This window comes from Oryx dammah, unplaced genomic scaffold, assembly GCF_014754425.2.
Source record: "Oryx dammah isolate SB20612 unplaced genomic scaffold, SCBI_Odam_1.1 HiC_scaffold_15, whole genome shotgun sequence".
In the NCBI taxonomy this organism is placed as follows: Eukaryota; Metazoa; Chordata; class Mammalia; order Artiodactyla; family Bovidae; genus Oryx; species Oryx dammah.
Window position 1 is genome coordinate 27884225 of NW_024070199.1, and position 24365 is coordinate 27908589.

The window sequence follows — 24365 nt, forward strand, 5'->3', positions numbered from 1 at the left end:
GAGGGTGTTACAGACTTTGGGAAAGGAAGAGAACATATCAACCCCAGTGAGACCCGTTTTGCCTATTGGTTTGATTGAGAGAAACCTTGCGTGCCATACAGTTCGCTAGTGTAAAAACTTACAGTTCAGTGGGTTTTGGCATATCCACAGAGTTACGCAACCATGATCATATCCCACATCAACATGCTCCTAACTGTTGACCGCAGACCCAGTGAGGGTAACAGGATGTGCACTAAATAGCTGTTTATCAGAGCACTCCTTTCCTGCATAACTCTCTTCTAAGATTTCCAGCTCAGTCAATCCATCCTGATTTCCAGTTGTGTAGTGTGGTTAAAATAAATATTCAAAACTTAAAAATAAGGAGCCTGAAAAAAAAATAAAGAGCCTTGGTGATGGAGAGGTTGAAGAAGAGAGAGTGGAAGAGCTAAAAAAGGAGGAAGGTAAAAAGAAAGGAGGAAAGAAGTGTCTATCTGTTAAAAAAAAATGTGACTCTTCTCGTGGTCAGTTGCCCTCCTCCCTGTCTTCAGCTTGTGATATATCTGCCCACCCCATCTGTGCTAACATTCTCCCTCTGATTCATAAGAATGGACTAAAAGCCTGAATCAGCTCTATGCATGTTTAATAGAAAGAAACACCAGCCACCACCCCCCTTCCAAAAAAAAAAAAAAACTAACTTAACAAGCAGTGAGCTTATCTTTTTAGAAACTCCTCATTCAGGGGAAATGATCATTCTGAAGGGAGTGAACATGGATAAGACTCCATGAAGGGGTGGTTTAATTGGAAACCTCATGCGGAATGACTTAGTGTGGCTATTGCAGAAATCAAAGTGGCAGAGTATATGCTCAGCATGCTGAAAAAACCAGAACTTGTTTCATAATTGGAACAGTTTTTCTCACAGCTGATCATCTCATCTACCGTGCAAGAAAAAATCAGATCCACAGGAGTCACAATGAGAGCTAGACTACTGGTCAGAGAAAACGACTGTAATATAGCAAACATCCACTCTCCCTTAGGATTGGATGTAGAGAAAGAATATTCTCCAAAGGCTTGTTGTTGTTGTTAGCTGCTTCAGTCACATCTGACTGTTTTGTGACCTCATGGACTGTACCTGCCAGGCTCCTCTGTCCATGAGCTTTTCCCAGGGAAGAATACTGGGATGGATTGCCATTTCCTCTTCCAGGGGGTCTTCCTGACCCAGGGATTGAACCCATGTCTTCTGCATTAGCAGGCAATTTCTTTACCACTGAGCCACCCGGGAAGCCCCTAAAAAAGGCTGCATGCTCCATAAAAGGAGTTCAGCTTTCGTTCTTGAGGTGTCACATCTCATGGAAGACCCAATATCCAAGATAACTCTCCTGTAAGAAAGAGCTGTCCTTGCCAGTGAAATAGACTGGCCTCTTCTTCAAAACCATTTGTATAACAAGCACTTTCTGGAAATCTACTGGGCTAAGCACTGGATGAAAACTGGTGAGCAATAGTTTCTTTATCTCTAGGATATTTTGATGTATTGGAGGAGTTTTAGACTGTTAGAATATTGTGTGATTAACAGCAGGGAAATTTGAAGACATGAAGGTAGGCTTGGGATCTTAGGAGTGCCAGAGGCTGAACCCAGGATCGGTGTACAACAGCAGCTCTCAGGTCTGTCTCCGCTGATGCAAGCTGCTGCTGCTGCTGGTAAGTCACGTCAGTCATGTCCGACTCTGTGTGACCCCATAGATAGCAGCCCACTAGGCTCCCATCCCTGGGATTCTCCAGGCAAGAATACTGGAGTGGGTTGCCATTTCCTTCTGCAGTGCATGAAAGTGAAAATTGAAAGAGAAGTCGCTCAGTTTTGTCCGACTCTTCGAGACCCCATAGACTGTAGCCCACCAGGCTCCTCTGTCCATGGGATTTCCCAGGCAAAAGTACTGGAGTGGGGTGCCATTGCCTTCTCCACTGATGCAAGACTTCAATATTAAGTGCCTGATCACCCTACACCTAGGACTTAGCCCCTCACTCTCTCTTCTCAAAGAAATTTCCCAAATATTCAGACACCATGCCATATAAGAAACTGATTTGAGTATTGAGGAGAAAGTTGGATTCTCCTGTCTGTAAAGCTTAAGGTCCCACACCTCATTTAAAACAATCTCAGGAATAAACCGTGGAAATAACCTCAGTGTATACACACATACATGGGAATATTTTTTAAAAGTATTTCTCTATATATTATTTATTTGACTGTGCTGGGGTCTTAGTTGCGGCATGCAGGATCTAGTTCTCTGAGCAGGGATTGAAACTGAGCCCCCTGCATTGAGAGCTTGCAGTCTTAGCCACTGGACTAACAGAGAAATCCCCACACACTGGAACATTATTTAGTCATTAAAAAATTAGGAAATCCTGCCAATCTGTTGTGACAATGTGGATGGATCTTTAGGGCACTATGTTATGTGAAATAAGACAGAGAAAGACAAATGCTATACGATTTATTTATTTGTGAAATCAAAATAAACAAACTCGAAGAAAAAGAAATTGGATCTGTGGTTACCAGAGGTGGTGAGTGAGGGTAGGGGAATTGGATGAAGGTGGTCCAAAGATACAGACTTCCAATTATAAATTAAATAAGTACTAGGGGTGTAACACACAAGGTGTCAGTTAGAGTTAACAACGCTGTATGATACACAGGAAATATATTTTAATGTTTTAATTAAGACTCTTATTAAAAACAGTTTTAGATTCATAGCAAAATTGATGGAGGTATAGAGGTTTCTCTTATACCCCCTACCACCAAAATGCACAGTCTACGCCATTAATATTCCCCACCAGAGTGGTACATTGGTTACAATCGGTAAACTATGTTAACACAGGAGAGTCACCCAAAGACCATAATTTATAATACAGTTCACTCTTGGTGCTACACATTCTGTGGGTTTGGACAAATGCATAATTATGCGTACTCATCATGTGAGAGATTTTTTACAGCAGTGTTGATCAAAAACATCGTCAGAATGTTCTCATGGAGAGGCTAGCAGTGTTTTCTGTGTTTTTCCCAGCTCTTCTGATACATTCTGTGCAGATAACTCACATGAGAGAAATCTAACAGCCTAACTACGCACCACCCACACCTTGAATCCTGAAAGCACACTTTCCTTCACCACCGTTCTGAAAAATTAACCCCTTCCTGGGCTCTAAGAGCCCTCTGCAGCCACTGGACAGTGGATGAAGTGAGGAGGAGGTCTCAGATGGCTGCTGCTGGGAGCATCTACATCAGCTCAGAGATTCCAGTTATATCAGGAACTTCCCTGGTGGTCCAGTGGCTAAGACTCCGCATTCCCAGTGCAGGGGGCCTGGGTTTGATTCCTGGTTGGGGGACTAGATCCCACATGCCACAACTAAGAGTGTGAATGCAAGTTAGACCTGGTGCAGCCAAATAAGCACTAATAAACAGAATAAATATTAAAAGAGAAGTTATATCAGCAAAGGCTAACAGACACAGAGACAGTGAAAATGAAGAGTCTTTTTGATTCCCAATTTTCTAGGGACAGGAAGCAGACTGAGACCTCTGAGAACATGGGCCATTTCTTTTGGAGAAGCAAGAGTGATTCGGAGGAAGGAATTAAGAACCTAGAGGGCAGAGGGCGGAGCTAAGACCCACAGGGAACCATTCTCAGTTGTTGGACTGACTACCTGTGAAGGATTGGACTTCCGAACTGTCGTGGACCCGTGACTGTGTCTCAAATGATCTCCTTTTTTTGTCTGTTTGTTTTTCCCCTTTTACGATTTTTCTGATGTGGACCGTTTTAAATGTCTGGATTCAGTTTGTTACAATATTGTTTCTGTTTTCGTTTGTTTGCTTGCTTTTTGGCTGCGAGGCATGTAGGATCTTAGTTCCCCAACCAGGGATGAAACCAGCATCCCCTCGCACTGAAGGATGAGGTCGTCGCCACTGGACCACCAAAGAGGTCTCACATCATCTCCTTTTGAATGAAAGTGTTTCCTGCAGTTATTCTACCTCTAGCCTACTCTCCTGCGTTAGGTGCGTGGAGAGCGGGTTATCTGTCTCTAGTTCAGAGAAGCTTGCGCACCCTTAGAGCCTGTACTCCACAACAAGACAAGCCACAGCAATGAGAAGTCCAGGCACAGCTAGAGAGTAGCCCCTGCTCGCCACAACTAGAGAAAAGCCCGCACCGAGATGGAGACCCAGCACAGCCCATGAATAAATGTATTTAAAAAAAAAAAAAAAAAAAGAGAGATAACAGGAGTTGTGCGAGGATGTGAAGAAAAGGAACTCCGGCATATGCTGAACTCATACGAAAGTAGAACTTTGGTATGAGCCAGCAATCCTACTCCTCCCACAACATTTTAGGACAATAACCGTAGCGGTAAGGTCATACCTAACCCGGTCTCCTTTTCCTCCTTTAAGCAAGACTCTATACATCTCTTCCAGAAACAGGGTCAAAGCACTTTCCCCCTTTATTCGGTGGCTTCCTCAAACATCACACAGTCAAAATGTCAGGGCCTAAGAATCAGGTCTTTCCTGGTTGTCCCAATTCGTCTTACTCTCTGATCGGGTGGTGTCCTCAAATCGATGCTTCGTTTGTGTGTTTGTTTAGAATAATAAAACTGAAGAGAGCAGACTCAAAGGTTCTGACCATACACTTGAGAGTCAGAGGAGTGGATCAGATAGATTAAGGTGGCCTAGTTTGACAAAGCACCTCACCAATAGGACACAGACTTTTCCCTTGGGGTCACTTATTTAGTTCCCTTTCTCTGTTCTTCATTCTCTCTTCTTTCTTTCCTCATGTTTTTAATTCTTCATTTGAAAAATGAAGTCTCCCTGGCTCTCCCTCTGAAACTCTCTTATCTATTCTAAATAATTATCTAAATGTGGAAATCCAGCACAGGTGAGGGGAGCTGGAAGCATGTCTGATAAATTCTGCAAATGAACCTAGGAGAATTCTACATGGCACTGATATAATTGATTAGCATCTTAGAGGATTTAAGCAATATCCTAAACCAGTTAGATGTAAGACATATACAAAGTGTAGATGCCAACAACAGCAGGATATGCATTCTTCTCAAGTGACATGGAATATTCTCCGTGGAATATTACAAGGCCCTCCTTGTAAGGCTCTCCCTGTTTGAGGACCTCTCCAGGCCTTAAGTGTTAGGGGCCTGATGAGATTTAGTATACTCGACATTTGAGAAGTAAAATAACTTGGAGACTTTTGCCAGATTGTTCTTTGTCCGGTATCCCTTCCTTCTTATCGGGTGCGTTATGCAAACAGCCCATGAGTTCCCCTGAATGTAGCCTTTTTATTCAGTAGAGTTTTTATTGTAATACATTCAGTGCCCCCATGTCCCAATGCAGCCTCCCCCATTCCCTCCCACCTTAGACTTTGACCCCCAACCAGAACAGCAGAACCAGACAACAGGGTCTGGTTGTCTAAGTTGAGCCCAGACGGCATTTCAAAGTCGCACTACATTTCTTTTTTGTCTGCATTTGGTTTCTTTCGGGCTTCTTGGCTCTCAGGAGGCAGTGTGGGTGCTGGCTAAATGTGAAAGCCTTTCTGGATCTTGATGTTTGGTAAAGAATGGTGGCCAGAATGCTGTCAAGAGGAGGTCACTGCAAAGTAGCTGGATATCTAGGGCTAAACCTCTTTTGCTATGGGATTGAATGGAACCACCTCCTTTACTGGTAAGCTATTGCAGTGGCTTGTGTTACAACAGAAGAACACGATTTTCTCCCGAGGGGTGATGCGTGTATACTCTGCACACCTTCTTGGGCAGCCCAGCACAGAATATTGGTAGATATAATCTGAAGAGGGTAGGAGAATAGCCAGGCCACAGGTTAGACATCAGACGGGGCACGGAATGTTCCCAAGTGAACAGTCCCTCCCTTTCCGCCTATCCCCATAGGTAGACCCTGGACTTGAAGCCCTTCCACAAAAGGGGCAGTTTCCTTCCAGGGTGACTTGCTTCTGCTCCCAATGCCCACACACATTTACAGCGAAGTTGCTGTAACAGACAGACTCTATTAGGGATTCAGTCAATGAATACTAGAAATGCAAAGGAATTTGGAGACCATGCATCAAAACCTCATCACTGTACAGGTAAGAAACAGAACACAGTCAACGTACCATCCCCCCCCCCATTCTCCTGCCCATCTCACCTCCCGTGTAATGATGAGAGTATACTTCTTTGGTCTGGCATGCTAAATCAGGATATCTGGGTTGGCAGGAACCTAAATTCTTTCTGCAGTTTTTGCCAATATATTCATCACAGGAGATGCAAGAAATCAGTCTCATCATGGGAGGATCTGGACAACATGGGAGAACCACGAGGTGAGAAAAAGGAATGCCAAGTAGTGAAGGGGAAGACAGCTGGGCTGCTGCTGTAGGTGTCAGGATTGAGGCCAGGAGACTAGACTTCCCAGGCCTTCCTCCTTGCTCCCTGAGGATGCTCTCTGCAGTGCCAGATCTACCAAGGAATCTGTTTTAGGAGTCACATGGTAACCAGGAAGTGCTCTTCCTTCTTTCTTTTCAGGCTCACCCTGTAGCTGTGGCTTCGAAAGGGGCACTGAAATGGGCCTTTCATTGCTAGTAGGGCTGGGTGAGGTTAGTTGAGAGAGATGGCTCAGGATCTAATGGGGGAGAAGAAGGAGAACCTCCCTTCTGAGCTTTCTTATTAAGCCCTGGGTGTTAATTGATGAGTCCAACTTTCCCAGCTATTGATGCCTCAATGGTTTTTTCTTTTTTTTTTCCAATAAAATAGTATTTTTTTTTTGAAAGTCGCTCAGTTGTGTCTGACTCTTTGTGACCCCAAGGACCATAGCTCTCCAGGCTCCTCTGTCCATGGAATTCTCCAGGCCAGAATACTGGAGTGGGTAGCCATTTTCTTCTCCAGGGAATCTTCCCAATCCAGGGATCAAACCCAGTCACCCACATTGCAGGTGGATTCCTTACCATCTGAGCCACCAGGAAAGCCCAAGGATACTGGACTGAGTAGTCTATCCCTTCTCCAGTGGATCTTCCCGACCCAGGAATCAAACTGGTGTGTCCTGCATTGCAGGTGGACTCTTTACCAGCTGAGCTACCAGGGAAACCCACTGATTCTTCTCTTTTTTTTCAATAAAAGAGTTTAGAACGAGTTTATTACCTGGAGAAGGGAATGGCTACCCACTCCAGTATTCATGCCTGGAGAATTCCACGGACAGAGGGGGCTACAGTCTAGGGGCTCACAGAGTTGGACACAACTGAGCGGACTGACACATACTCATCAGTTTCTTAAGCGTGTAAGAGCAGTTCATGAGCTGGAAGCTTTCAAATTTGAGACTGATGTGAGGCTCAGAGACCTGATGTTACAGGATGGCTTATAGAGTGAAACAAAGAAGTTGTTTAACATTACAACAATTGATTATTACAGTGGGGTTTTCAGAGGGCAGGGGTTGGTTACAAGTGGTTGTTATTGTTTGTTTAGTTGCTAAGTTGTGTCTGATCGTGAACCTGTGGACTGTAGCCCGCCAGGCTCCTCTGTCCATGGAATTTTCCAGGCAGCAAGAATACTGAATGGGTTGCCATTTCCTCCTCCAGGGGATCTTCTGATCCAGGATCTAACCTGAGTCTCTTGCATTGGCAGGTAGATTCTTTATCACTGAGCTACCTGGGAATCCCTAGATGACTTAAGTTTCTTTTGATTATCAGAAGCATTTATAAGAAATAACTCCCTGGTAGCTCAGATGGTAAAGAATTGCCTGCAACGCGGGAGACCCAGGTTAAATCCTTGGGTCAGGAAGATCTCCTGGAGAAGGAAATGGCTACCCACTCGAGTATTCTTGCCTGGAGAATTCCATGGACAGAGGAGCCTAGTGGGCTACATACAGTTCATGGGATCACAGAGTCGGACATGATGGACAGACTCTCAATTTCATTCACTTCAGTTCAAGAGTTAGGTTTGGGTTTGCTCAGCCCCAGTAGTTCTTTATCATCCCTTTCCCTCACACCATTCTTGGAGTGAGAGTGTAGAGAGCTACTGGGCAGCAGGAGCAGCAGTATCTTCAGGAACAGTTTCATGATGGGGAAGGGAAGTAACAGCCACTGAGGCTCAGGGGCCTGGCTCCAGCAAAGACTTCTCTGCAGCTCCTGCTCCCCGGCCAAGTCTTTTTGGACATTACTCCCATCCCCCATCACCCTGCCCCTCTGCTTCCCTGCTGTGGGACTCACCCTCTCTGAAAGACCAGCACAGAAGCACGAGGGTTCCAGGGAGCAGGAGGAATAGGAGCCAATCCATACAGACTGAAGAGAGGACAGTGAGGCAGGCAGTCAATCTCCCGGAAGTGCTCAGCGATGGTGCCCCAGACAGGATGCGGAATGGAGCTGCGGCTGAGGTTCCCTCCTCATCTCCTCCTCTGTGAGCTATGCCCTGGGCTGTAAGAGCTGCACTTCCTTTACCTATATTGGCAGGCCCTGCCTGTGAGGTCGTGGGTGTTCTGCTTCCTCTTCTCATTCCACCGCCAACGTGGGGACTCAACCGAGGAATTTACATGGGGAAGAGGTGACCTTCCTCAAGATAGTAAGAACCTCATCCCAGAGAAGACAGGGGATCTAAGTAAAGCAGAGATGGAAGTCACCTTCAGAGCCCACATTTTCCTGGCTTATTCAACTTACTGTGTGTAAAGCTGCAGACTGTTCCCCTGAGCCCAGGTACTGGGCTTTGCTTCATAGGCATCACAAGTGCACGGAACACTCCCGTGTTGTGTTGGGTTCCTTGATTTTGCCAAATCACGTCACACTGGGCTGGTAAAAGGAGAGACCAGTCAGGTGAAGGTAAGGGACTGGCTCACCAAAGATTTGGGAAATGTCTGATAAGAATGGACTTGGAGGGACTTCCCTCATGGTTCAGAGGTTAAGAATCTATCTGCCAATGCAGGGGACACAGGTTTGATCCCTGATCCAGGAAGATCCCATGTGCTGTGGAGCTACTAAGCCCAGGCGCCATAACTAATAAGGCTGTGTGCTTAGAGCCTGAGGTCTGCAATAAAAGAAGCCACCGCAATATTCATTGCTCTCCACAACTGGAGGATAACTCCTGCTAACCACAACTAGAGAAAGCCTGTGCACAACAGTGAAGACCCAGCCCAGCCAAAAAGACAAAGTAATTAATTAATAGAGTTGGAGACTACAAATTCAGTTATAATTTTAAAATGTCCAGCACAAGTAACCTAGCAAATCCTATTTTATCAAAATCCTCTCTATGACCCATTGTCTTTGAATGACCCAGAAAACATTTGTTTCCCAAACTTTAACTCTTTATATACGCCTTACTTTCCCTTGAAGGCTCTGTGAAATGAAAATATCTCCTGCCATACCAATAAACAAGAAATGCCGCAGCCATCAGTGACTTCTGGCCTCCACATGTGAATGAGAGTCCCAAAACTTCGATCCAGCGAATGCTCTCCCCACCAGCCCAGAGACTGCCAAGGAGCTGGAGGAATGCACGAAGCAGCCATCTGCCACTGCTTAAAGTGAACAAGGAAACAGGATTTGCATCTCACGCTGGTCAGAATGGCTGCCATCAAAAAGTCTACAAACAATAAATGCTGGAGAGGGTGTGGTGGAAAGGGAATCCTTGTACACAGCTGGTGGGAATGCAAACCAGTACAACCACTACAGAGAACAGTGTGGAGATTCCTTTAAAAAATGGAAATAGAACTGCCATACGACCCAGCAATCCCACTGCTGGGCATACACATCAAGGAAACCAGAATTGAAAGGGACACATGTACCCCAATGTTCATTGCAGCACTGTTTATAATAGCCAGGACATGGAAGCAACCTAGATGTCCATCAGCAGACGAATGGATAAGGAAATTGAGGTACATATACAAAATGGAATAATACTCAACTATAAAAAAGAATGCATTTGAGTCAATTCTAATGAGGTGGATGAAACTGGAGCCTATTATACAGAGTGAAGTAAGTTGGAAAGAGAAACACCAATACAGTATACTAACGCATATATATGGAATTTAGAAAGATGGTAACAATGGTCCTATATGCAAGGCAGCAAAAGAGACACAGATATAAAGAACAGACTTTTGGACTCTGTGGGAGAAGGTGAGGGTGGAAAGATTTGAGAGAATAGAGCTGAAACATGTATATACTACTATATGTAAAACAGATGACCAGTGCAAGTTCGATGCATGAAGCAGGGTACTCATGAAGCCAGTGCTCTGGGACAACCTAGAGGGATGGGGTGCGGAGGGAGGTGGAAGGGGATTCAAAATGAGGGGACACATGTGTACCTGTGGCTGATTCGCATCAATGTATGGCAAAAGCCACGACAATATTGTAAAGTAATTATCCTCCAATTAAAATAAACTAATTAAAAAAAAAAAAGAAACAGGAGTTGGCCCCAAATAGCTGAGATGCGTATGAAAGGAATGAATTCCATGAGCTCAAGGCTTGCATCTTCCCATATATAGAATGCTAAATTCCTTAAATTAATACCTAATCTTTGATGTTCAGATGCCTGCTCCCTTCGTTGCACACTTGTATATAACCTGACTCCCCCTCTCACCTCCTTGGAGCAATTTTCTCAGAGCTACTGAGCTCCTGTCTCCCAGACTTCCGCTGGGGAGGCTCAGGAGTCCTAAACCTTCCCAACAAAAGAAGTAACTCTACTTTCAGGTTGTGAAGACAACAGGATTAGTTGGTTGGGGAGCTAAGATCCCACATGCCTTCTGGCCAAAAAACCAAAACATAAAACAGAAACAATATTGTAACAAAGTCAATACTTTAAAAAAGGAAAAAAAACAAAAACCCTTCAGGGAGCTCAGCATTTTTTTTTTTTTTTAAGAGCTTGAGCCACCAGTCTCATTGCAAGCCCTGCAATAAATCTCTCTCTGCTCCAAACTTAGTTTGGCCTCACTGTTCATCAGGAACATGAACTTGTACCTATAGAGAGACTGACGCTGGCAAAGGCCAGCTCCAAGCACTTCCTAATCTCCAGCTCTGGGAGAGAACTGAATCTAGCTGCATGGAGACAGCCCAGAGGGCCTGGAATGTAGTCCCAGCCAAATCTTAGAGCCCATTATTAATCAACTCTACTCAAATATAAGATAGAAAGCTTTCTTTTTTTTAAAGAAATGCCGGCTCTCTTTGTTTGTTTATCTGAGACTGTGCTGGCTCTTCATCGCTGCTCTCAGGCTTTCTCCAGTTGTGGCGCACAGGCTTCTCATGGCCTTGGCTTCTGATGTGGAGCACCGGCTTCAGACGTGGAGCATCGGCTTCAGACGTGGAGCATCGGCTTCAGACGTGGAGCACCGGCCTCAGATGTGGAGCACCGGCTTCAGATGTGGAGCACCGGCTTCAGATGTGGAGCACCAGCTTCAGTAGTTGCAGCTCATGGGCTTATTTGCCCCGGGGCGTGTGGGATTTTCCCAGACCAGGGATCGCACTGGTGTCTCCTGCATTGCAAGCCAAATTCTTAACCACTGGACTACCAGGGAAGCCCTTAGAAATGATGGGTCTTGGGAAACGCTTTGCAGAGAGAGCCAATAGGACTCGCTAATTGAATGTGTGATGGGGTGGGGAACCAGGAAAGAAGAAACACTGAGGACACTTAGTTTTCAGCCTGAGCAAATGAGTGAATGGTGCAGTTACGGGTGACAAGGGAAAGAATGTGAGAAAGTGAGGTGAACCTGGAGGCTGTTGGGAGGGTGCTGTGTGGAGGGTATGACGTTGGAGTGAGTTAGAGTGTGAAATCAGTTTTTTGTTTGGGGGGCACGTTAAGTTTGAAATGCCCATCAAACACAGGTATTAAAAAGGCAGTGAGGGGACGTCCCCGGTGGTCCGGGGACGTCCCTGGTGGTCCAGGGACTAAGACTTTGCCCTCCCAATGCAGGTTTGATCCCTGGTTCGATCCCTGGCCAGGGAAATAGATCCCGTATGCTGCAACTAACACATAACACAGCCAAATGAATAAATGTTTTAAAAAGTTTTAAAAGGCAGTGGAGAGTTTAGAAGGGAAGGTAAAGATTTGTGAATTATCAGTCTATTGAGGGTATTTAGAACTATGATACCTGTTCACTAGAGGAGTTAATTAATAGGGTACGAGGACCAAGGACTGCCGAAGGCATATTATGTCCATAGCCTCAGATTTTGGGTACTGAAAAGATAAAGAAAAATACAAACTTAAAACTCAAGCCACAGACGTTATTATCATGTGTGGCTGCTGTTGTTGCTGCTGTTATTATCTGCAGTGCTGCTGTCATTGTTGTCTTGCACAGCTCTTGGGTGCTGGCCTGCACAGAGGCCATGCCCAATAAACACAGTGTTTTCAGTCTGGCTCTAACAGTGGCCTATGCTCCTTGCCAAGAATCCACCTGAACAAGTGCAATCAGATTTGTATCTGCCTACTGTCTTCCGAGGATCGGCCCAGAAGAATAGGGGGAGTCGGGATAATGGAAATAGCGGAAATAGGGCCCCCAATCCAATAGCCCATAAAGCCAAGTGGTGTTACCGACTGGTAGGAGACGGGACAGAAGGCAGAGGGTAGACTACTGACGCAGAGTGAGAAATGACAAACAATATCCTGACAATTAAATATGCATATACTACGATTCACATTAAGCTCCAGTATACCTGTGGTGCTATTCCATCATTTTTGAAATCATAGAGACCTGAGCAGAAAGTCCTTGCATGATATCTTTGAACCTGAATTCCAGACTTCTACTAGGGAGAGGAACTTTTCTGAGATGAGGAGGGGAGAATGGAGATGTCACAGGAATCTTTTTTTTTTTTTTTTAATTTATTTATTTGGCTGTGCTGGGTCTTAGTTGCAGCATGCAAAATCTTAGTTGTAGCACGTGAGATCTAGTTCCCTGATCAGGGATCAAACTTGGGCCCCTGCTTTGGGAGCTAGAGTCTTAGCCATCGGACCACCAGGGAAGCCCCTCACTTTCTTGTCCTATGTATGAGCACACATTCTCAGGAAACTTCTGAGACATAGGAAGGAGACTGTGTCCTCTAATTTTGCATTGTCAACAGTTTGGCACATGTTTAAGTCTTTGAAATTATAAGAGTTGGGTTTTTTTTTCTTGAGTATATTTATACCTTCTAAATGCACTTATGCCCTCTTGTTCCTTCTCCACCCACTTCTGGATGGTGCCAAGACTTCCAGGGTTGCCTTGTTCCTTGTCTCACCTGACTAAGCTTTTCACCTCTCATCTGATGCCCATTTGGACTTTAATGACCAGAAACTATCTCATTTCTAGACCTCAAGAAGATGTTCTGTTCTCCTAACCCTGCAGGCTGTGTCCGAGTCTTAGTTCCCAGGCCTATCAGGCTTCGATACCATTGAACTACTGTATCCACAGCCTGGTGCTACCCTGTCTGGGGCTACATGAAACTCCCAAGAACACTCGCTGCATTACTGCCCCTCTTTGAAAGCAGGATCCAATCTAACTCTCCCTGGGACTGTAGCTCATGACCAAGGGATGTGCTTCTCTCAGGGTCTCATCTCCTTGACTTTGGTTAGGCAACACCTCCTGCAGTTTCATCATTGTATTCCTTCCTCTGAGCCTTCTCCCAGGTTGAAGTGCTTAAAATAATCTCTCTTTCCAGCTTTCCTTCCTTCTTTCTTCATTTCCTCCAAGCATCCTCAGCATCCCAGCTCTGTAACGACAGCTCTCCTGTACTCCAAGGGCCAGAAGCAAAGCTTGCTTCTCTAACCAACGCTCATAAGACACTTCTTCAAGGGATGTAATTCAACAAATGCTCAGAAAAACAAATATCGGATATTAACACATATATATGGAATCTAGAAAGATAGTATTGACACACTTCTCAGTTTGGGAATTTTACAGCCAATCACTTCCAACACAAGAACATAACAAGAGTTTTAAAAATCTTGCCAAGTGATTAAGAATCCCTGGCCCATGGAAACCAACTGCTTTCTTCCCACAGGAGACCATTACAGCATTGTGCTCAGCGGTTGGGTGAAGCTCTGTTTAAATCTGATTCTTCACCTGCTGGATGTGCGACCTTGTGTGTGTCCTTTAACCTCTCTGACCTGTGGGAGGTTTTTTTCACTAGAGAAAATATATATTTATCTATAAGGAGAATTGTGAGCACACATGAGCTATTTAATTGTTTTAAAATTATAGCTTTTGAGGAGGCCAGGAGACATCATCAGTGGAAATGACAGAGGAGGGAGCTTTGATGGATAGTCCCCCTCAGAGAAACACTGATCACAAGAGTAAAAGTCATCACAATCAACTTCGTCTCAGGTTTACAGCAACTATGGAAAGGATGAATCTGAAAGAGACAGTTTCCACATGGTAGGAAAGTTTTGTGGCATTTTTAAAATAATAGCTTTTCTCCCAACTTGCTCCCTCCATCTACACACACACACACACACACACAGGACATAACAGGGAGAATCTATATACAGAACTTCAGTAAACTGGTCAGGGATAGTCTCTCTGAACACAAATTGTTTTTATCATCTGAAGGGATGCCATTTATTTTTGTTTCTTTAAAAAATTTTTTATATTGGAATATAGCTGATTAACAATGTTACGATAGTTTCTGGTGCACAGCAGAGGGACTCAGCCATACATACACAGGTGTCCATTCTCCCCCAAAGTCCCCTCCCCTCCAGGCTGTCACATGACGTTGAGCAGAATTTAAAGGGATACATGTAAAACCTCAGTAATAAACTCAGCAAAACAGAGGGTTATACGCCACCTTGGGACTGCTGGTCTCTGAGAATGGCTTTCATGTACTGGTGAATTTACCATGAAAAGTAGAAGAGGAATCTCTTACTTCTCCTTTGCTGAAGTCACCCTTGGAGAGAGTTCTCCTGATGAATAGCCAGAGTTGGCCGACGTGGCAGATTGAAAGCCGAGGGCCTTTTACTTGAGCTGTAAGCTGCTGCAGGAACGACGGGTAGATCGGTTATTGGCTTCTTCTTCATTGTTGTTGTTGACTACCTCTCTCGTCACTTTAACATCCTTTTATCTTTTCCCACCCTCAGCACCATTGGCATGAACTATCTAGGGAATTGTGGACATGTTGAACAATTTTGAGATTCTCAGCAAATCCCTGGGGATGGTGAGTCTCATGGTAGAAAAGAATACACATAGACGGTCTCCCCAGAAGCACTTCTTTTATGTTCTTTCCTGGATATCCACATATTGTCTGAAAATTCCATTTTCACATCCTTCAAGAGGGTAGAACTTCTCTGGTTCCATCTAGTCTCAGTCAACCAGAACGGTGCTGCTCCCTTGCTTAAGGGAAAAAGAGACATGATTTTCTGACTGAACTGTTCCTTCAAACCCTGATCTAGAAGAAATTGTTCTTTTTTCTGTCAGATCACTGGTATAAATCCTGTGGGTACTGGGAAAACCCCAGGAGCTTATGGTCCCTGGGCTGCCTTGGAATAGTAACTGTGGTTCTTCATCTTGTTGACCTTCCCCCCAAGGGGCTTCCCTGGTGGCTCAGATGGTTAGGAATCTGCCTGCAGTGCAGGAGACACGGCTTCGATCCCTAGGTTGGGAAGATCCTAGGGAGAAGGGAGAAGGGAATGGCTACCCACTCCGGTATTCTTGCCTAGAGAATTCCATGCCTGGAGAATTCCATGGACTGAGGAACTTGCTGGGATACAGTCCATGGGGTCATAAAGAGTTGGACATGACTGAGCTATTAACACTTTCACTTTCAAGGTGGCATCTGCCTAAGCTGAGAGCTCTTTCCTTAAATCAAATCCTGGCAATCACCACCCGCCCCATTAAGGTCTTCAGAAATGACATTGTGTGAAAATATCTCAATTATCAATGAAGTTCAGGATATTTTTACTGTATTCACCATGGAGAGTAGCGATATGTTTTTTGAAAATAATGATAACCCTTGAAAAGTGGATGTTTGTTCAAGAAACACCATTTCTATTGTTTTGCATGATAACGGAGATGCAAACCAAAAATTCTAGCTCATCATCTAAACATCTTCTAATCATCTACAGAAAGATATAACTGAGTACTCAGCTAATCACTTCAGAGGTGAGAGACATCCAGGGCTGCTCCTCTGGACTAACTGTACCTCCAGAATCCTGTGATGGAGAGAAGGGCATCATGAGTACAGGGGTCCAGACTCCATGCGAACAAGGGAAGTGTTAGTCACTCAGTCATGTCCAGCTCTTTGGACTGTAGCCTGCCAGGCTCCTCTGTCCATGGGATTCTCAGGCAAGAGTACTGGAATAGGTTACCATTCCCTTCTCCAGGGGATCTTCCTGACCCAGGGCTCAAACATGGGTCTCCTGCATTGCAGGCGGATTCTTTACCATCTGAGCCAAGGCATAAGATCTGACTCCATGTGAGGTTTGGAGCAATAAGCAAAAGGGATTCTTTCCTGAATACTTTTAAGTCGGTGGGTCTATAATTTATGACATAAGAATAATTATTTTGGGTGCCCTAAGAGGATAAGAGGAGAAGGCGATGGCACTCCACTCCAGCACTCTTGCCTGGCAAATTCCATGGATGGAGGAGCATGGCAGGCTGCAGTTCATGGGGTCACGAAGAGTCGGACATGACTGAGTGACTTCTCTTTCACTTTTCAGTTTCATGCATTGGAGAAGGAAATGGCAACCCACTCCAGTGTTCTTGCCTGGAGAATCCCAGGGACAGTGGAGCCTGGTGGGCTGCCATCTATGGGGTCACACAGAGTTGGACACGACTGAAGTGACTTAGCAGCAGCAGCAGCAAGAGGATAAGAAAAAGGATTAGGAACACTGGGGAAAGGCATGGACTGTGACCCAGTAAGAAAATCAGGTATTATGGGATACTAAGACCGGGAATGTGCATTTGAGGAGATTTTAGGAGAAAAATATGCTAATAAGATAGAGTTCAGGGACTTCCCTGGTGGTCCAGTAGCCAAGAATCTGCACTCTCAATGCAGGGGCCCTGGGGTTTGATCCCTGGTCAGGAAACTAGATCTTACATGCCACAACTAAGACTTAGTACAACAAACTAAATACTTAAAGTATAGTGTTCAAATATAAACAAGGAGTTCAGGTGGATTGGTAAAGCTGAGAAGGGAACATTTCTGCTTTAGGAGAGGGGTATAATCATATCAACAGAGTGTAATGAGGTGAGGAGACAGTTTCTGGCGGGGCGGAGGAAGAAAACCTTCCCTCCTTTTGTGTGAGCTGCCATTAAGCAAAGAATTAAATGCAGAATTCCTAGAAGGAAAGGAGGGGAGCTCTCAAAAGTCAAAGGAAGGAATGTGAGGGTGTAAGAGACGATGCTAAGTTTCCCAGCTTGAGAGCAGGAGAGGGACAGGTCTGCCAGTGGGAACACAAGGCTTCTCAAGGGGCTCGGAGGTAAACATCCTGCCTGTCGATGGGGCAGACTCAAGAGACGCGGGTTTGACCCCGGGGTCAGGGAGATCCCCTGGAGGAGGAAGTGGCAGCCCACTCCAGCATTCTTGCCTGGAGAATCCCATCGATTTTCTTACACAGTCTCAGTCCCCTCCACAGGAATTCTACATTCAGTCACCACCCCAGTTGGTTACCTTGTCACTTTCAGAGTTGAGGTAACTGCCCCTCCTCATACCTGGCTCGCTTGGCATCAAGTGGGAGGGACCAGCTGGCCTCCCTCCAGGAGAAGTAATCTCAAACCTCTCTCTTAATAAAAGGCTAAGTCTCAATCATCAGGAAACTCCAAGTATGAGAAGGAATTTCCTCCAGTGTCTCATCCTCTGCCCCAGTGTTTGCTTTGTTCCAGTATGACGGAAAGTGGGAAACTATTTCCCTCCCGAGTACCCTGTCGCCTTATCTGCACTGAATCTCTCCATCTCTCTTCCCCATTTCCTATAGTACTGCCTTTTAAAGGCTCTTTGGTTACCCTTCTTTTGGACTTCCTACAATCCAATTATTTACACTCATATTCTCTAAGATTTAAAAAAAATTTTTTTATATGGGCCATTTGAAAGTCTTTATTGAATTTGTTACAATATTATTTCTGTTTTATGTTTTGTTTTTTTTGGCTGCGAGGCATGTGCGATCTTAGCTTCCTAACCAGGAATCGAACCTTCACCCCCCTGCATTGGAAGGCAAAGTCTTAACCACTGGACAGGCAGGGAAGTCCCTTCTCTCAGCTTTAATGAGCGTCTCAGTGTAAATGTCTCTGAATCTAACCCAGCGTGCCCTGATTTATCCTGGTCTTCTCCCACAGTGTGCTCTAGTGAAAAGACCACAGGACATGGCATCAGAGCTTCCTCAATGCTAGGACTGAAATGAATCAGACCCAGGACTTACCTAGGCAGTCCCTCTTCCTCACAATTTGCCAAGAAGAAACATTTTAGAGTTCTTGACTTCCCTTGAAGCAGGAAACACCTTTGAAGGACTTCTGTAAAGTCCCCACCCCTAGCCCTTCCTGGGGAAGTCCAACCTGGTAGATATATAAACAGGCACCTTGCAGCTTCCTGCTCCAACCTGCTCTTTCCTCCCTCTGAGATGGACAAGTCCCTCCTGCTGGGGCTCCCTGTCCTCCTCTGCTGCTTTCGAGGTGAGTGTCCCTATGGTTGACAGTTGGAGAGATGTGTCCAGGATGTTGGAATGGGTCGGGCTTCCCATGACAGAGGTTCTCTTATGAGAGTCATAGGTAACAGAAGCTGTCATTCTAATGCCATGACTTTCACACACAATGCACCCCATCCCTGGAAGCTTCAGCAAAGTCTTAGTCTGTCTGCAGAAGGAAATAGGTAGATTATAGGGGAAATGACAAGATGTTCATAAAAGCTGGGAGGTGAGTTCGTAAAATGAGGTCTGCAGAGAGTATACCTTTTTGTTTTTTTTCCTTAACAGTACTGTGCGGGTCATTTGCAGACCAAGAACATGAAAGTGAGTAGAGACAGATCAGTCGTGTGGGAAGGGCAACTTGAGGAGTGGGGAGATAAGAGGGGATGTATGAGCATTGAGAGTTGAAAGGAATCCAGAGACTAACCTTGGATTCCAGCACTCGGCCACTTTTTCCAGCAGGATGGGGCTGGGGTGGGAACCGACTTTGAGCCTGATGGAAAAATACAAGCAGCAGTTGCCAAGGCAAAGAATCCGTGTGTTAAAAGGTGAGGGAACGGGAAAGGGGGAAGTGGAATGTTGATTTTTCAGGCGCTAGCTGGCTAAATCCACAGAGTAGCAATTTCATGGATTTCAGAGGCTTTGTCACCTTGCAACTTTCAGCTACTTGTGAGTAAGAAAGTCAGAGAGGTCAATTAAAGTGAAGGGAATGTGGGACTTTCTTGGGGGTCGAGTGGTTAAGAATCTGCCTGCCAAAGCAGGGGACATTGGCTCAGTCTCTGGTCTGGGAAGATCCTACACACCCCAGGGCAATTACTGAGTCTGAGTCCTCTATCTAGCCTCTAGCAGCAACAAGAGAAGCCGCTGCACTCAGAAGGCTGGGCCTTGCAACTAGAGAGTAACCCCCACTCGTGGCAACTAGAGAATGTTGGTGCGTAGCAAGGGAGACCCACAGTTCAGCCAAAAACAAAGTAATTTAAAAAAAGAAGGCAATGAGGCACTCACACACACACAAAATGTTCATTTATCTTTCTCCTTCGAGTCTATGCTGTATCCTAAGCGGTTGTGGAGAGGCTTGAGAGGCCCTCTAGAGGTGAAGAGAGTTGAAATGAGGGAGAGATACAGAGATGACCCGAGAAATGAGGGAGAGATACAGAGATGCCCCAAGATGGGAACTAGGCTTTGGAGGGACAGAAGGGCCCAGAGTGGCTCCAGGTGAAGAGTTCAGAATGGGCCTTGTGTGTTTACACAAGGATTACAGTGACACGCAGGTAAGAGCAAATCTTAGAGAAAATTGCATCTGAGTATTGTTTCTCTTTGCCAGCACAGTCGATGAACTATCTGTTGATGATCGCCATTTACCTGGTGAGTATGAAGAGGATACGATCTGATGCGCTCAGCTTTGATTTTGTTCCTCTTTTCCTTATTTTCCCGCCTGTTCTATGAGCTAAAACTCCACAGCCCGTAAACTCTAGCCCTTCTCTTGGCTCAGCCTGTTTGACAGAGGTGGATACCCTACCTTCATGGGTCTCCAGAAGGCCCTCGGGGCTCCCAGAGGACTTCAGATTTGAAAGGGGAGATGGGTCCTTTCATAGCAACGTTTTCACATCTATGTCCCTGCTCTCTGGCCCAAATTATAGAAATTATTCAGTGTAGGACGTGCCACATCCAGTTTCCAAGACAGAAGTGTTCCAGAGGCAGAGGACTATGTATTGCAGTGAAAGAAGAGGCTTGCACAACTGGGAAGATTTTCAAAAGTAAGTTGTGGGTAGGGGGCGGGAGGACAGGGTGGTGGAAGCAGACAGGATATGCGGGCCACAGGAGAAAGGTGGGACCCTGCTTCAGACCAATCCTAGCGTCCCTAGTGTGAGCCACTCAGTTGCATAGGACTCTTTAGGACCGCATGGACTGCAGCCTGCCAGACTCCTCTATTTATGGACTTCTCCAGGCAAGAATACTGGAGTGGGTTGCCGTTTCCTACTCCAGGGATCCAGGGGATCTTCCCAACCCAGGGATCGAACCGGAAGTCTCCTGCATTGCAGGCAGGTTCTTTATTGTCTGAGCCACCGGGGAAGGCCTAGGAGGACTGAATATCTCTACCCCATCACATGCCATGATGAGAAGTAGATAGAGGTGGCCTCTAGGGAGTGGGGATCCATAGCTATGGAATCAGCATTTTGAGAAGCCTGAACAAAACAGGGGAGACTAAGCTGACGGAAAAGGAAAGGCCAGTGGAGAACAGAGCTAAGTGTTGAAATGAGGCGGGCTCTTTGTTTTTTCCCGGCCTGGCCTTTCCCTGTGGGAAGTTTTAAGCTGTGAAAATAGAGGGACCAGGGTCAGCAATAGATACAGGCTAAGTGGCCCTTCATAGGTAAGTCTGAATAGCATGATTTCTTGGTTTTCCTATCCTTTGTGCTGAGCGATACCTTAGTATTTCTAACCCTTACTTATAGCAGTGTCAACATTCTCAGTGGAAACATCCAGCTCTGGCAATCCTTGAATTGCTGCTCTCATTACAGCCCCACATTCAGGGATTTTTTATTTTTTTACTTTAAACTACTCTGCTATTGTTTCTCTTTTGGGAAGTACCCAGATGGCCACATCTTCCAATTCTTCACGTTTAAATAACCAAGACTTGAACTACACAAGGTTGTTTTTTTGTACACCAGTGCCAGCTGGGAAGTTTTTTGTTTTGGTTTTGGTTTTAGAAACCTCTGTGCTGATAAGTTTCTCCTCCTTCTGCAGATGATGGCACTCTCTGGTTAACCTTCAGGGGTTGCCTAAAGAACTGCGCTAATGTGAACAACATAAAGTGGAGCGTCTACCTGGTGAATTTCAGGTGTTGCCGGAGCCATGACTTGTGCAATGAAGACATCTAGAAATCACTGGTTCTTTTCTGGCTCCAGTCTCTGGGTAGGTGACATTCTTGGCTCCACCTCTTCACAGTAATCTAAAAAAACACATTTCAGATTGGAAACACACGGCTCTACCTTCTGCATATGTAAGAAGAAAGCCCTCTCTTTTTCCAGGTTTTCTGCTATGGCCTCTGGGAGGGGGTGTATAGGGAACATCTTGAACACCAGATCAATACATCCGGCATGTTGATATAGAATCCGGTGCATTCACTGAACACCCAGGCTGCTTCAGAAAGGAAGAAGGGGGATGAAGAGGGTGGGATGAACTGGGAAAGTGGTGTTGACATATATACACTACCATGTGTGAAACAGATAGCTAGCTGTGTGCTGTGTTAGTCACTCAGTCGTGTCTGACTCTGTGACCCCAAGGACTGTAGCCCGCCAGGCTCCTCTGTCCATGGGATTCTCCAGGCAAGAATACTGGAGTGGGTTGCCATGCCCTCCTCCAGGGGATCTTCCTAACCAAGGGATCATACCTGTTTCCCATATTGCAAGCGGATTCTTTACCATCTGAGCTACCAGGGAAGCCCGGCTAACTAGGGTAGCCACAGGGAACCCAGCCTAGTGCTCTGTGATGGCCTAGAGCGGTGGGATGGGGGTAGGTGAGAGGGAGGCTCGAGAGAGGATATATACACACATACACACATAACTATGTCTGATTTGTGTTGTTGTACGGCAGAAACCAACCCAGCCTTGTAAAGCAATTATCCTCCAATTACAAAATCAATTTAGAAAAAGAAAAGGAAGAAGACGATCAGTCAATTTTTGTTCCTGCTCCTTCCCTTCTTTCTGAGGCAGAATATTTTCATTTTTTTCTCTTGGGATGTTTCTTCTTGTCTCACTCCAATTAAAGTGCACAACCCTGGCCTCATGAGAAAGGAGGGGGTGATGTGAAAAGAGATGACTTGATTTTTCTTGAATTTTGTTCATGAATGTTATTCCCAGAATGAGGAGAAGGGCAGAATGGAGAAAGAAATTCGTGCCTGAACCATGAAGAGTGAAAGATTGTCTGCCGTATAGCATGAGCCTCTCTCTGGGGTTAGGGGTTGGAGAAGAAAGGAAGGTGTGTTTGGAATTCTAGAGACAGTTGGGGAGGAGTGGGAGGCAGGCTCAAGAGGGAGGAAATATGTGTATACATACAGCTGATTCACCTTGTACGTCGGAAACTAACACAACATTGTAAAGCAATTATACTCCAATAAATAAATATAGCATGAAAAGCATAAACAAATAAGGAATAAATGCCAGAATCTTAACAAAGAAACTTAAAAGAGTGTATAAATTCAGAAAAAGTCATGTCTAAGTGTTGTTTCTGGCATAGCAGATTGCTAATTAAGATAGCTGTTTTCATGGAAGAGTCCAACATTTTTTGAAGTCAAAGTTCTTTTAAAAATATTTTGGTAAGGGCGAAAACATTAACTGAAAAATGTTTTATAACTTCCTCCCCATGGATAGGAGAATAAGAATGATACTGTGTGGATGTTTTCAATGTACTTCATCAGAACTTGCTTTATGACCAAAAATATTTTGCTTTATGCAACTATAGAATATTTTCTCATTCTTTCTTGGACTCTTTAGGAATAATCTAGTATTTGTCATTTTATCTTCTCTATTACCTATACATTCTTTAAAAATTCTTTTAACAGATATGCCTACTTGACTGTTTACATGCTACGTTAAATTAGTACACTTGCCGCTTTATTAGCAACACAATAATATTATCGGATATAAGAACTTTATTCCATTTACTCGTTTCTGCTTCTTATGCTACTATTGTCAACGTGTTGTTGTTTACTGTGATGAACTACACTTAACACAAAATTTGCCATTTTAATTATTTTAAATATACAGTTCAGTGGCATTAACTAATTTCACATGGTTATACCACCATCATCGCCATCCATCTCCACGTGGATCTTACATCCATCATCTTTTTCATCCTACGAAACTGAAACTCTGTATCCATCAAACAATACTCCCAATCCCCTGGCACTCACCTTCTACTTTGTAAGTTTCACTATATTAGATACTTCATATAAATTCAATTATGCAGTGTTTTTCCTTTTGTGACTAATTTCACTTAGCATACTGTCGTCAGAGTTCATCCATGTTGCACAATGTGCCAGCATTTCTCTCATTTTTAATGCTAAATAATATCCCATAGTATGAACTTATGGCATTTTGTTTATCCATTCATCCACTGATGGACATTGAGGTTACTTCTACTTTTTGGCTATTGCAAATAATATTGCAATGGACATAGGTATACAAATGTCCATTCAAGACCCTGCTTTCAATTCTTTTGGATACATACATCCAGTTCAGTTCAGTTCAATCGCTCAGTCATGTGTGAAATTATTAAATTGGATGGTAATTCTGTGTTTAAAATTTTTAGGAAATGTCATGCGGTTTTCCACAGCGGCCATGCTGGTTCATGTTCCCACCAAGAGTGTCCTCGGGTTCTAATCTCTCCACATCCTTACCTACACTTGTCATTTTTTTTCGTTAGTAGCCATCATTTTGAGTGTGAAGTGTTATTTCATTATGGTTTTTATTGGCATTTCCCTAATGATTAGTGGTATTGAACACCTTTCCATGTGCTTATTGGCCATTTGCATATCTTCTTTGGAAAAATTCGAGTCCTTTTGTCCACATTTTAATCAGCTGACTGTTTTTTAGTTACTGTGTTGTAGGAGGGTTTTTTAATACATCCTGAATATGACCTCTTAGCAGGTATACAATTTCCCATTCCATAAGCAGCCTTTTCACTGTGTTGATTCTTTCCTTTGATGCACAGAATTTTAAATTTTATGTATTCCAATTTATTTTTTCTTTTGCCTCTGATACCTTTTATTATTTTTTTAAAAGCCTTAAAATGTATTTTATTAAGTTCATGTT

General features: G+C 44.5%; 1 protein-coding gene across 1 annotated transcript; it reads left to right on the forward strand.

Moving 5' to 3' along the window:
• Positions 1–18489: 18489 nt before the first annotated feature.
• PATE1 (prostate and testis expressed 1) lies at positions 18490–21431 on the forward strand. The gene is made up of 5 exons (XM_040256570.1): positions 18490–18541; positions 18841–18876; positions 19877–19917; positions 20057–20309; positions 21298–21431. The coding sequence occupies exons 1-5, from the start codon at positions 18490–18492 to the stop codon at positions 21429–21431; spliced, it is 516 nt and encodes a 171-aa protein (XP_040112504.1).
• Positions 21432–24365: the final 2934 nt, after the last annotated feature.

Coding starts and splice junctions, on each gene's coding strand:
- PATE1 (XM_040256570.1), top strand. CDS start 18,490: ATGGACAAGTCCCTCCTGCTGGGGCTCCCTGTCCTCCTCTGCTGCTTT. Junction 18,877..19,876: donor TGCAGACCAAGAACATGAAA/GTGAGTAGAGAC, acceptor TCTCTTTGCCAG/CACAGTCGATGAACTATCTG. Junction 20,310..21,297: donor AACTGGGAAGATTTTCAAAA/GTAAGTTGTGGG, acceptor CTCCTTCTGCAG/ATGATGGCACTCTCTGGTTA.